Genomic DNA, 14207 nt, shown 5'->3' on the forward strand with positions numbered 1-14207 from the left:
AACACGTGCTCTAGAAATAAACGCCGTTGTTGTTATTTGCTAAACTAATGTACTGCATATCTTTTTTTAAATGGAGCTCTTCAGCCACCATAAAAACCTCCCAGTGTTCCACTCCACCTGAACTGGTGTGGTGCTGAGGTGTCGGCACTCGCTGGGTTGGTTTGTCGTGTGGCGGGTTTGGCAATGCACTGTATCAGCGCCCGCTCCTAACCTCTTCCTCCTCTCTCTCCCTCTGTGTTCGGTTATCCATCATGGCCTCAGTCCCGACCCCTGATGGATCATCGAGGTTTTACTGTATTATTATTAGTTTTAATACCACGAGTCCTCTCACAAAAGTGACTTTATTTGTTGTTGGTAACGCAGATGACTCATGCAGAAACTTACCAAAGTGAGCACGCGTGCCGTTTCAGAGGAAATACACGTTGGCATTACGGTTAGATACAACAGTCAAGATCGGAGCAAAGCCTGAGAAGCGAGTGACGAGGCCAGCAATGTGAACGCAACACAAGTCAGTCATCTGCACGGCAGCCGAAGACAAAGACAGTTTGTAAGTCACTGGGTTCCATCCACCCTCGCACCGACTGACACGTCTGGACAGCAGCACTCGCTGGCACCAAGCAGCCCATTCAAGAGTCGCGAATTGCCGTCCCCCCACTCTGAAAGAAAAGGCCATTCTGATGCAAAACTACTTAAATGGCGTCCACTTTGGAAGACAGCATTTAAAAGAAAAAAAAAAGAAAAAAATATGCAGATCCCCAGTGACGGGAGAATCTAAGGGGGGGGGGGAGGTGATCGCCCCCCTCGACCACACAAAAGTATTTTAAGTACAGTGTGTGCTGTCCAGTCCAAAGACATGCTGGTTAGGTGGATTGGCGATTCTAAATTGGCCCTAGTGTGTGCTTGGTGTGTGTGTGGGTGTGTCTGTGTGTGTCCTGCGGTGGGTTGGCGCCCTGCCCGGGATTGGTTCCTGCCTTGTGCCCTGTGTTGGCTGGGATTGGCTCCAGCAGAAACCCCCGTGACCCTGTGTTCAGATTCAGCGGGTTGGAAAATGGATGGATGGATGTGTGCTGTCCAGTTACAGGAAAGTCTGAGTGTGTGTTTGTGTGTCCAATATGTCAAGACTTTGCAGCAGAAGCCGGACAACATGCCTTCAAAATCAGGACAATGAGATGGATAGCTAGGATTATAGGAGACCACCCAGCTAACTCGGCGATGAGGTGTAATTAACACAAAGTATAGGCTTAGCGGAGCAACTACCATTTCACATGATCTGTTATAGCGTAGGGCCCTTCTCAACAGAAATGCAACATGGGGACTCGGAGATAGACAAAAGCAGCAGAGGGGTCTTTAGATCGATAAAAGAAAGGGGGGGGGGTAAGGAGGAGGGCATGCAAGGACAAAACTTAAATAATTAATACGAACAAACAATAAAAGAAATCTCTAGGGAGCTGAATAAAAAAACCTTAAAATAGACAAAAAGCGCCACTTACCACGAGATACAGCATCGTGTACATGGAGAAGGAGGCATGGCCGGAGAAGAAGGACTTTCTGCAAAACAATACAAAAAACAAAAGGGAGAAGTTGATTGCATGGACTTCTAAGGAACAAGACCCCCCGAAGGAACTCTGAAAAGGCAGCACGTTACGAGAAATGAAGGCTTCTGTCAGTCAGTTTAGGGACCAGAGGCTGGCATATCTGGAACAGGAAGGCGACCCTCTACGGGAAAAGGCCCTCAAATGAACTGCTAAGAAAACAGCGCGTGTATCCGTCATCCAGCCTCGTCCCAGTTGACGATCCCTTAATCAAAGGCTAAGCAAACAGCTTGGAGCAGCTGCCGCACACATCACTGGGTCGGAGGCCCCGGTGGGCTCATTACTTGGCTTAAATTTGGGAAATGAGCAGAACCCACAAAGCTCTGCGCCGCTCGTCTTCATAGCTCCTGCCAAAACATTTCAAGGAGAATGCAGCAGGAGGACTCGGGGAGTTGAAGGAAGCACTTCTTCATTTCTGTAATATCAGAGGGGTCAAAAAACTTTAAAATAGCTGTCAGCAGATCGCCACTCCTCTGCTGCTGCACTTGAGGCAATTCTGGAGACTTCCGGCACATTAATCCCACATAATATTTGAGCGGACCCTAAACAGAGGACTGAAAAGGCGGTCGAGTCCCACCGGTTGCCTACCTTGCTTCTTGCACTTTGCTCTCTTCTCCCCGGCACTGGTACTTCTCAATGTAGCCAGCGGAGCAGTTGAACATCGAGAAGTCGGGGTCACACACTGCTAGGAAATGAGGACGCAAGCGCCCCACCGACACTTTGGCAATGTCCGTGAATGACTGGCTAATGGCGCAGCCAAAGACGAAGACCCCAATTTGCTTGTAGAGTGTTGAAATGTAGGGGTTGTTAATAAAGGACCGGGACTTCTCGTTGAGGTAATAAATCCGGAAGCATTCACCTATAATTATCTGTAAAGAGCAAAAGAACAGCAAAGTGAGAATGTGTTGCATATCATCGACTCCTCCTCCTCAATGCAGAAGCCATTTTTTAATCTGCACCTGACTAACCCCCACTCCAAGCCCCCCAATATGAACCACAAAACAAAACGATCCTGGAGCGCCGCACAGAAAGAGACGCCAAGCTCACCTAACGCCATTACTTTACTTGTGGATTCGTTTAGAGAACTTAACGGTGTGATCATCATTTAGGAATTTAAAGTTGGACGAGATATCAGGGGACGGATGCTAAACATCATGAATCACAAATTTATGAGAGTCGCTGAAGATGTTCAAATTCTTTACATTTTCTTTGGGTCACACAAGTGTAGAATTTCAGAATTCATTTCCAGAGGGGCCGGAAAGAGCGAAGAGCACGGAGGATCTTCTCTATGGGGATCGTCTGCTTGCATCAGGTCGTCCCTGCTCCAAAGATCAGAACAATTTCATGGTTTACTGTATTTGACGATTAAATGATTGAGATCAGGTAGAATGCCTAGGGGGAGCTGGCTGGGTGGGCTCGTGGCCTTGGAGCCCCTGCAGATTTTGTTTGGTTGTTTTTTTTAACCACGCTTATTTTAACTTGGGTGGCACAGTGGTAGCGCTGCTGCCTTGCAGTAAGGAGAACCAGGGTTTGTTGAATTCCAGGTCGTCCCTGAGTGGAGTTTGCATGTTCTCCCCGTGTCTGCGTGGGTTTCCTCCCACAGTCCAAAGACATGCAGGTTAGGAGCATTGACGATTCTAAATCACAGGTGGCACAGTGGTAGTGCTGCTGCTTTGCAGTAAAGAGACTGTGAAAGATTGTGGGTTCACTTCCCGGTTCCTCCCTGTGTGGATAGCGCTTTGAGTACTGAGAAAAGCGCTATATAAATGTAATGAATTATTTATTATTATTAAATTGTCCCTAGTGTGTGCCCTGCGGTGGGCCGGCGCCCTGCCCGGGATTTGTTCCTGCCTTGCGCCCTGTGTGGGCTCCAGCAGTCCCCTGTGACCCTGTGTTAGGATATAGCAGGTTGGATAATGACTGACTGACTGACTGACTGACTGATTGACTTATTTTAACTTTCACCGGTTTGTTGTCTGGTACAAATCTTGTAATCGATATGTAGCCCACTTCCTATTGTCCACATGACTTAAAATTTTGCACACTTACTTCCAATGACAATACCTGAATCAATAATCAGTTTCACTAATTGATCAATTAATCCATGTTAATTAAGAAATGAAATTTTCATATGAAGAATAGTTCAAGATTTCACCAATAGGTGGCGCTAGTAATGGATAGAAATATTAAAGGAAGTGTTAAAATATTGATAACAAAATTATACTAAAACAAACCCAAGACTAAAAAGCTGAAAATAATTGTATTTATATATTATATTAAAAAAAATACTTTTTAAAAACCACACTTATATTAGGTTAAAAATAAATAAGTCTGTCATACATCATTCATAAAACTGAAGTGTGGGTGCTTTTCATCAATCAACATTCAAAAAATACTTCTTGAAACCTTTGCAAAAGCGCCCACCTTTTATTTTATATAAATGTATTAAATATATATATATTATTTTCAACCTTTTAGTCTTGGGTTTGTTTTAGCATAATTTTGTTATCAATATTTTAAACTTAATACAAGCGTGGTTTTTAAAAAGTATTTTTTTTTTTAACATATAGATATTATTTCTCCCCAGCTGTCGAGCTTTTTGTCGATTTTTTCTGTCCTCCCTGGCTAATCAGACCTCACTTTACTCTTTGTTAATTTGTGTTGCCTAATCTTATTTTTATATTTTTTTTTCATTTGTGTGAACACGTGCTCTACAAATCAATGGTGTTGTCGTCCCGAGAGGTGGTCCCACCCCATGTTGCTGTCCCCTTTCCCTAATCCTTGCACTTCCCTACCCCAGCCAGCTACTTACGGCTCTTGTGCCTCTGATAGTCTGCGACTTTTGGTTTTCTATTTTAATCATCTTGTGCTGCTTTTCTGTCCGACGATGAGGAAGAGCCCTATCTTATAGATCTGCCAGGCAAGAGGAGAAGAGGAAGGCCTAAGAGGTTTATGGATGTGGTGGGAGAGGACATGCAGGTGATGGATGTAACAGAACAATATGACGAGGACAGAAAGATATGGAAGATGATCCGCTGTGGTGACCCCTAACGGGAGCAGCTGAAAGAAGAAGAAGATTAATATGATTCAGGTCCCCACATGCCAACTTCACACTTCCCTTTTAGTGACTCTGGGAGACATGGCACGCTCCTGTGACAATTTGGACTTCCCCAGTGACTCGGCAGACTGGACTGCAACCCCAAGTGTTTAGTTGTAGGGGCGGCCTTTGTGTGCGTGAGTGAGTGAGAGTGGGCAGTGAGTGGTCGCTCGTCTGAAAGTACAAAAATTGTGCGTTTTATAAAATCAAACTGAGACGGGCTTGTCTGTCCAATGTCACAAAAGAATGGAGGAAAAAAAAAAAACGGTGGGCCATGACTGCAGCTGAGCTCGCCGTACCTGGAAAATCCTTCAGACAGGTACAAGCCGGTATCAGGCCGCTGTGAGGACGCAGCGAGCTCCCGAGATTTAGGAAATGTGAAACCGTCCTGAGCGAGTCGTGGAACTGGCCCTCCGCTTCGATTTCTAGTCGTGTGATCAGACATCCTCAAGGTGACGAGATGCGCCTCTCTAACTCAGAGTTGACTCTGTAAGCAGGCCAAGTGTGTGCCTGTTCCAATAGCCTAGGGCAGAAGTCGCCAAGTTCAGTCCTGGAGGACCACCGTGGCTGCTGGTTTTCATTCTAACCCTTTTAAACCGAGTGCCCTGTCTGTGCTGCTAATTAACTCCTTTTCCCTTCATTTTAATTGAATTGCTTTTTTAAGATTTGTTCCCCTTAATTTCTTCATTGTTCCTCTGAACTGCTTCGTTTCTTTCCTTAATTGGCACCCAAACTGAAATGAAATGTGAGGTGAGTGAAGCCAACCGAAGACCAGCTAAGTCAGGGCCTCAAATTCCAACCAGCTGCTTATTGAGGTGCCGAGTCTTGTTGTTAATTAAACTCGTTCTTTAATTTTGTGGCTTGTTGCTGCTCTCGTGGTGCATTGGCAGACATTTCTGTAAATTGATTTTCTCTTTTCTGTTAAAATATTTTGGGGACCTGAGCAGATCAACATTCCTGAGACCCTCATTGTTCTTTATTTTCATATATTGTGTGATGGTCACCAGTTGTTTTGGCTCATTTTGTATCTCGTGATTGTTTGGCTGCTAATTAAAGGAAAAAGAAACAATGAAGGGGTCCGAGTCTTCAAGAGCAACTCAATTAAAATGAATTCAAAAGACGTTAATTAGGAGCAAAAACAGGACACTCATTAATGGTTCAAATGAAAACCTGCAGCCACGGCGGCCCTCCAGGACCGGACTTGGCGACCCCTGGCCTAGGGGACCAACATAAGCCAGATCCATACAACTCCTTATGCCCACTGTGCCAGCCCAGTCTGTGTTAAGGACACGAGGCACCACCTTTTATCAAAGTCCTACATATTTCTAGAGCTTCACCCCCTTAAGACAAGGCGACCCCATCGGACAAACTCCGACTTCTTTCCAAACCCAAAGTGAACGAGGAGGGGACGCCTCACCCAGCGGATGAGCACCTCGAGCGGGAGTGTCACATGTGTGTGCCCTTCTCCCGCCCCGGAGGGTCCGTGGCCCACCGACATCTCATCAGAGGCAGCCTCTCAAAAGTACGAGTCGCAGCTGGTGCATCCCCTCTCTCCCGCTCCGCTGGACCCTGTGAGCCTGCAGGTTCTCAGGTTTCAGGACCTGGAATTAAACTGAGCAACACATGTGCTCTGAAGAAAAGAAAAAAAGGGTCCCAGAACAATCTTTAGAGCTGCACTCACACTCATTCCTGGGGGTCTTCGGTGGGCTGTGGATCTGGAGGAGTGAATGGATTCACCTTGACACGTGGGAGGATTGTTATTTTTGCTTTGTGAGGCTGTGACATAATTGGAGGCTAATTGTTTTTTTGTTTTTTCTGTCCTCCCTGGCCATCGGACGTTGCTCTTATTCTATGTTGATTACTGTTCTCTTATTTTAATTTGTACTATGTCTTTTTTTCTCTTTTCTTCATCATGTAAAGCACTTTGAGCTACATTATCTGTATGAAAATGTGCGACAGAAATAAATGTTGTTGTTGTCGATCTAAGCGTATAACGGCGTTTCTGTCTCTTCTGTTTATTAGTATTATAAGCTGTAGATTACTTAAGCACTGTGGCACCTTAAAAAATTTAGCAATTTGTTTTCCACTACACCACAGGGCATTACGGGTCCAGGGTAAAATCTGTCCATGTGGCGGTCCCAGAATTTAGATGAGATAGGCCCACCATTCAGAAATCTCAGGGCCATCCACCCATTTTCCAACCCGTTATATCCTAACTACAGGGTCACGGGGGTCTGCTAGAACCAATCCCAGCCAACATAGGATGCAAGGCAGGAAGCAAACCCTGGGCAGGGTGCCAACCCACCACAGGGCACACACCAAGGGACAATTGAGAATTGCCAATGCACCTAACCTGCATGTCTTTGGACTGTGGGACAAAGCCCATGCAGACACGGGGAGAACATGCAAACTCCACGCAGGGATGACCCGGGAAGTGAACCCAGGTCTCCTTACTGCGAGGCAGCAGCGCTACCCACTGTGCCACCCCATCTCAGGGCCAGCAGCACTTAAACGGCAAATTGCATGTAAAACCCCCTTGGCCATTGAAGCAGCCTATCGAACTGCTACTGCTCATTTTTCACAAGGACCCCTGTCAGCGTGTACTTTAGTTGGGACCACGGCAACTGCTGGCTTTCAGTGCCAACATGTCAGTCAGTCAGTCAGTGCCTTGCTGTGCTAAAGCAGACGTAGTACAACTGTCACCAGGTCTTTTGTTGGTTGAGGGGAGCCAGAAGGACCAGCAGCAGCAGCCGCCGCTATTTAACAAAACAAAACACAGTCAGGAGTTGAAAGGTGGAGCGCAGAGACATTTAGGGGAGGAATCTTCACTTTACCAGACACTTAATGTTGGTATCTGTCAATAAGGGCGCACACAAAAAGGTGACCTTCAAAAGGGCGACCTCAATTGGGCGCGGCGAATAAAAGCGCACATAAATAAAAGCGATCTTCAAAAGGGCGACCTCAATTGAGCGCTGAATAACTGCGCGCATAAATAAAGGAGTGCTTCAAAAGGGTGATGCCAATTGGGCGCAGCGAATAAAGGCAAACGCAACAAAATTATTACAGAAAATTTATTAGATAAAGGCAATGATTGAACGTATAAAAAGGTGAAAGCAAGAATATTAAAACATCCAATTAATTAATGCATGAACTTCTAACAAACTATTTCTAAAGCTCTCTATATTTCGTTGTTTTCAAAATTACAGAAAATTAGATTAAGGCAATGACTGAATGTATAAAAAGGTGAAAGCAAGTTACACTTGAAGCTGTAGATTATGTGCAATGCCACGTAGATATTCGAGATGCGGTCTATTAGCATAATCAAGGACAATTAATTTAATTCGCTCCGAAGTGTCTCTGTAGGTCTTCCTTAGCTTTGGAATAGGCTGACCTGCAACGAGCTGTTCAAGATATTCCAGAGCCATTTCAACTAAATTATCTACGAACGCCTTTATTTGCCGTGCTCAATTGACGTCACCTTTTTGAAGCGCTCCTTTATTTGCGCGCACATTTATTCGGCGCTCAATTGAGGTCGCCCTTTTGAAGCTCGCCTTTATTTACGTGCGCCTTTATTCTCCGCGCCCAATTGAGGTCACCCTTTTGTGCGCGCCCTTATTGAATAGAACCCTTAATGTTGGCACATCATTCCAATAAATATCCAATTTTTTTTGGGGGATTTTAGGTAATGCCTTCACTTACCGGCATGGCAGTGCCCTCTTCTAATAATAATTCTTTACATTTTCTCGCTACTCAAAGCGTTCTCCACACAGAGAGGACCCGGGAAGTTGAACTCACAATCTCCTTAGTGCACAGCAGCAGCACTACCACTGCGCCACCTGCGAGGATAGGTCGCGTTAGTGCTCAGTGGACGGGCAGTTTTCATTCTGCGCACGTGCGTGGCAGCACACTCCCTCTATGCCGCTAAAAGCCGGCAAAGCAGCCGATTTCACAACAGGAGAAGGGGGACAGCGATCGCAGTACGGGGATGGTAACAGTTTTACTCCATTCGCTTATGTCTGTTAGGTCTTGCTGTTGTTTAAGAGCTGAGATGTAATCCCCGGGGGTGTGTGAGATGGAGATAAAGTAAGATGGTGTAGATGTAGGAATAAAGTATGGAGAAGGTGGTGTCCCGTCCCCTCCCCACCTCTATCTGAATGGTAGGAGCCGGTTACCTTTAAAGCCAGGGGTCACCAAGTCCGGTCCTGAAGGACCACCGTGGCTGCAGGTTTTCATTCTAACACTTTTAAATGAGTGCCCTGTCTGTGCTGCTAATTAACTTCTTGTGAATTCATTTCAATTGACTTGTTTGCTTAGATTTGTTCCTCTGATTTGCTTCGTTTCTTTCCTTAAATGACACCCAAACAGAAATGAAATGTGAAGTGAGGGAGCCAACAGAAGACCAACTAAGTCAGGGCCTGAAACTCCCAACTAATTTCACTCCAACCAGCTGCTTAATGGGCTGTTAATTAAACCCGTTCTTTAATTTAGGGGCTTGTTGCTGTTCTCGTGGTGCATTAGCAGACATGTCCGAGATTGCGGATTTTCTCTTTTCTAAGAGCACTGGGGACCTTTGCGGATCAACATTCCCGAGACCCTCATCTTTCTTTATTTTCAGATATTGTGTGATGGTCACCAGTTGTTTTGGCTCATTTTGTATCTCGTGATTGTTTGGCTGCTAATTAAGGAAAAAAGAAACAATTGAGGGGTCTGAGTCTTCAAGAGCAACTCCATTAAAATGAATTCAAAAGACGTTAATTAGCAGCAAAAACAGGACACCCTTTGTAAAGGACACACGATGCTTCAGCAGGGCTTGAATCACAGAGTTTGCGTGACTTTTATTTTGATAAGTTATTGGGGGTCTTTGGCTTACATAATTAATTGTGCAGTTTTTGCTGGGAATAGGAAAGAAAATGGCGACGTATGGGGTTAACAAACAAGCACCTCGCTGAAAAGTGAACAAGGTATTCATTTCTCTGTGTTATATGTAAAACAAAAGTTACCAATGTTTATGTTAAGTTATTTACATGCTTTTTATTTGTACTTTGCCTTTATAGCTCTTATGGTGTTTTTTATTTGTACTTTGCCTTTATAGCTCTTATGGTGTTTTTTTATGAAACAAGGTCACAGAAACAGTAATAAACGTTCACAAACCATCAGTCTGAGAGTTGACCATCATTCAGTCGGGGTCACTACACTTACTAAGAAAACGGTTAGAATGAAAACCGGCAGCCATTCACGACCGGAGTTGGCGACCCCTGGCCTAGGGGACCAACAGAAGTCCTTAACATCAGCCAGAGCCATACAGCCCCTTACCTTACGCCCACCGTGCCAGCCCAGTCTGTGTTAAGGAGACGAGGCACCATCTTTTACCAAAGTCCTACATATTTCTACAGCTTCACCCCCTTAACACAAGGCGACCCCATTAGACAAACTCTGACTTCTTTCCAAACCCAAAGTGAACGAGGAGGAGAAGCCCCAGCCAGCGCCATCACAGCGGATGAGCACCTCGAGCGGGAGTTGGCGACCCCTGCTTAAGCGACTGGGTAGGAAATCCTTAAAAGGCCTCAGTACCATTAGCGAGTGGTGACGATAGGGGGCGCTGTTCTGCGTATTACAAAGGTTCCCCCCCCCCAGGATTGTCTTAAAGCTATTTATTACAACCTTTTTATGCCAGTAGGTGTCCCAGATTTCAGGGCACAGGTTGTGCCCACTACAGAGCCACTGGACCAGTTATTCACCCTTTTACTTTCTACTGTTTTAATTTCTTTTTGGCCACTTTGTACTTTGTGCATTTTATGAGCCTGATGCTGTACATGAATTTCTTCAGTGATTTATTGAATTCGTCCTGTTTGTTGGATGCGACTATTTTTGTTCTGCTGGATTGTTCACTTTTGTGGATTTTGTCCTTTTTATCTCCCCCATCAATACTGGTTTATCATTTTTTTTCGCAATAAACATTGGCGACTTTAATCTCAAGAGACTTTATCTGGGTGTTGGGGTACCTTGAGCGCCCGTCCGGCTATGAACCACTAGCGGACTCTGACTGATGACAGTGTTACGTGATGGTTTAGTAGTCAGAGTCCCTGGGGTTGTGCTTTTTTATTTTATTTAATTGTTTGTTCGGTGTCCTTGTGTACTTGGAAAGGTGCCTTGATTAAATGAAATGTATTTTGATACATGATGATGATGATGATGTTAAACTTTACTTTTCTTGCACAGTTTTCTGATATCTGGAACATTTTGTCTACTTCATAAGTGGACTTGCGTGTATAAATGGGGGGCTTTTAGGAGACCAGGCCTTAATACAATACAATTTATTTTTGTATAGCCCAAAATCACACAAGAAGTGCCACAATGGGCTTTAACAGGCCCTGCCTCTTGACAGCCTTGACTCTCTAAGATGACAAAAACTCCCAAAAAAAAAAATGGAAGAAACCTCCGGAAAGGCAGTTCAGAGAGAGACCGCTTTCCTTAACTTAATAGACCCCCAGAGCTCCGCTCCACCAAGGAGGTGCTCACTTTTCTATTTTAATACGTCAGGGGGTTAAGAGTCGAGTGGAGGGAGGAGCTAATCGGACTCCAGTAAAAAAAAAAATCAAGTGACAAAAGCCTGCAATCTGATTGGCTCTACTGAATCGCAGACCCGCCTCCATGAACCACATGACTCGCTCCACTCGACCACCGAGTGCCCTTTAAAACACTTCCAGGATGGAAAGTCAAAATGCTGGCACAAACCAACGCCAACCTGCACCGAACATTTGAGGAGAAGCTACGGAGTTCATTAATCAGGAGCGGCTCAGACGTCAAGCTCTGCTGTAAAAAGCCTCCCTCAAAGACCCTCCATTCAGGCAAATGACCTTAAGATCAGAGGGCGACTGACTTTCCTACCCACTTACTGCACCGCTTTACAAGGCCGCTAACTTTACATTCCCAACGTTCAGTTGGTCTGCAGAATTCTCACAGCCGAGGCACATCCGATGTGGTGACCGTAATTACACGTCTTTTTTATTTATTTATTTTTATTTTTTTTGTACTCCCCAGCCATGCAAGCCGCATTACCAGAACTCGACATGTCTGGTCTTCATTTTTCCCTTTGAACATCCCGGCATAAACTAATTACATTTTAAACTGGCCGCCACAACAAAGGAGTGCGCATGCAAAGGAAACCAAAGTGTAAGGCTTCAGAAGACAAAGACAGGCCATATGTCAAGCTCTCCGATGCTTCGGAATGTCTGGCTGTGTGGCACTAGGGGGTAAACGGGCGCAAAATGAGGCTCGACAACACTCGTTCACAGGCAGCGAGCAAAATAAAGAAAAGGTGAACGCAGTGCCCACAAGCACCAGCCTGCCCGGCAGACACAGGGAATGGCTGAAGAGGTGCGGGTGAGAAGAAAAAAAAAAAAAAAAAACAGAAAAAGGACACCGCAGGGCACTTAGAGAAGAAGCTGCCACCTCTGGGGATTTGCTTCAGTGGCACAGAATGCCAGACAGGATTCCTTTTTTGGATGGGAGATATGGAGTCACTTCAGCCTGCACCCCGTGGGCACTCTCTCAGGTGGGCGGGCATTGGCATATCGTAATCTCTTGGACCAATAGCAGGAGTTTTCAGCATTCAACTTATATGACCGACATTATAAAATACCGGAAATCATACACAGGAGAACTTAAACGCAAGTGTATATATAATATATCTATAGATCTATCTGTCTCTCGTGTTTGGTTTCTATTTGTGTTTATTTAAATATAAATAAAAGCCAAATACCACGGACTCACTCATCACAAAATATCCTGAACCAGGAGGACTTGAAATTTGGAATGTAGGTTACCCTTGGCCCGTAGGTGCTCGCTAAGAAACGCTTTGAACAATTTCATGGTCCAAGCGCGTTGTCTGTCTGTCCACTTTTCATGAGAGAATTACTTCATGGATTTAGATCGGGCTGTTTTCTATAATTTGCTTGAACTTTCTGGTTGATTTTGTGACTGCTCTCTTCGTGCCAAGTACCAGAGTTCACTTGCAGTACCGATGTATTAGCGCAAATCTGACAGAGTGTCTGTGAGCCGAGGCCTCCCTCATTCACTCGCCAGACCTCTGTTCAAGTTGGTCTACGTCTCGCCACGTGTTGGAGCGCACCTCGCCACCGCTTAGCTAGCGATACCCGTTTGTTCAGCAGACATCTTCATCTACAGATTGTTAAGGAGTAACTTTTGACATTTTTCAGAGAGAGAGAGAGATCAGAGCTCCGTGTGTTTTAGAGGGTCGCTGCAGACTGGCAGAGATATCACGGCCACGCGGGGAATGCTCTCCCATCAGAGCTGAACACGATCAGATATAGTGCCAACGTCGATTGATTTTTAAAGTTTGTCCTGCTTCATTACTATGTGGGTGCAGCCGCGGGGTACAGCTGGTCTATCCATCTACTGTAGCTCTATTTATTATATATATATATATCTGTCTATATCTATATATCTATAAATCTATATCTATATATGTCTATGTCTATATACAGTGCATCCAGAAAGTATTCACAGCACATCATCACTTTTTCCACATTTTGTTATGTTACAGCCTTATCCCAAAATGGATTCAATTCATTTTTTTCCTCAGAATTCTACACACAACACCCCATAATGACAACGTGAAAAAAGTTTACTTGAGGTTTTTGCAAATTTATTAAAAATAAAAAAACTGAGAAATCCCATGTCCATAAGTATTCCCAGCCTTTGCTCAATACTTTGTCGATGCACCTTTGGCACCAATTCCAGCCTCAAATCTTGTTGAATATGATGCCACAAGCTTGGCACACCTATCCTTGGCCAGTTTGGCCCATTCCTCTTTGCAGCACCTCTCAAGCTCCATCAGGTTGCACAGCCATTTCAAGATCTCTCCAGAGATGTTCAATCGGATTCAAGTCTGGGCTCTGGCTGGGCCACTCAAGGACATTCACAGAGTTGTCCTGAAGCCACTCCTTTGATATCTTGGCTGTGTGCTTAGGGTCGTTGTCCTGCTGAAAGATGAACCGTCGCCCCAGTCTGAGGTCAAGAGCGCTCTGGAGCAGGTTTTCATCCAGGATGTCTCTGTACATTGCTGCAGTCATCTTTCCCTTTATCCTGACTAGTCTCCCAGTTCCTGCCGCTGAAAAACATCCCCACAGCATGATGCTGCCACCACCATGCTTCACTGTAGGGATGGTGCCAGGTTTCCTCCAAACGTGACGCCTGGCATTCACACCAGAGTTCAATCTTTGTCTCATCAGACCAGAGAATTTTCTTTCTCGTGGTCTGAGAGTCCTTCAGGTGCCTTTTGGCAAACTCCAGGCGGGCTGCCATGTGCCTTTTACTAAGGAGTGGCTTCCGTCTGGCCACTCTTCCATACAGGCCTGATTGATGGATTGCTGCAGAAATGGCTGTCCTTCTGGAAGGTTCTCCTCTCTCCACAGAGGACCTCTGGAGCTCTGACAGAGTGACCATCGGGTTCTTGGTGACCTCCCTGACTAAGGCCCTTCTCCCCCGATCGCTCA

The 14207-nt window shown here is 45.2% G+C and overlaps 1 protein-coding gene across 1 annotated transcript in view; it reads right to left on the minus strand.

Moving 5' to 3' along the window:
• Positions 1–14207, minus strand: part of plpp3 (phospholipid phosphatase 3) — a 70553-nt gene that overhangs the window by 27145 nt on the left and 29201 nt on the right. The window contains exons 3-4 of the mRNA XM_028810760.2: positions 2181–2461; positions 1491–1548 (exon numbers count right to left, since the gene is read on the minus strand). Coding sequence (XP_028666593.1) covers positions 1491–1548; positions 2181–2461 — 339 coding nt within the window. The remainder of the gene's footprint in view (positions 1–1490; positions 1549–2180; positions 2462–14207) is intronic.

The sequence above is a fragment of the Erpetoichthys calabaricus genome, chromosome 10 (assembly GCF_900747795.2).
Source record: "Erpetoichthys calabaricus chromosome 10, fErpCal1.3, whole genome shotgun sequence".
Taxonomy (NCBI): Eukaryota; Metazoa; Chordata; class Cladistia; order Polypteriformes; family Polypteridae; genus Erpetoichthys; species Erpetoichthys calabaricus.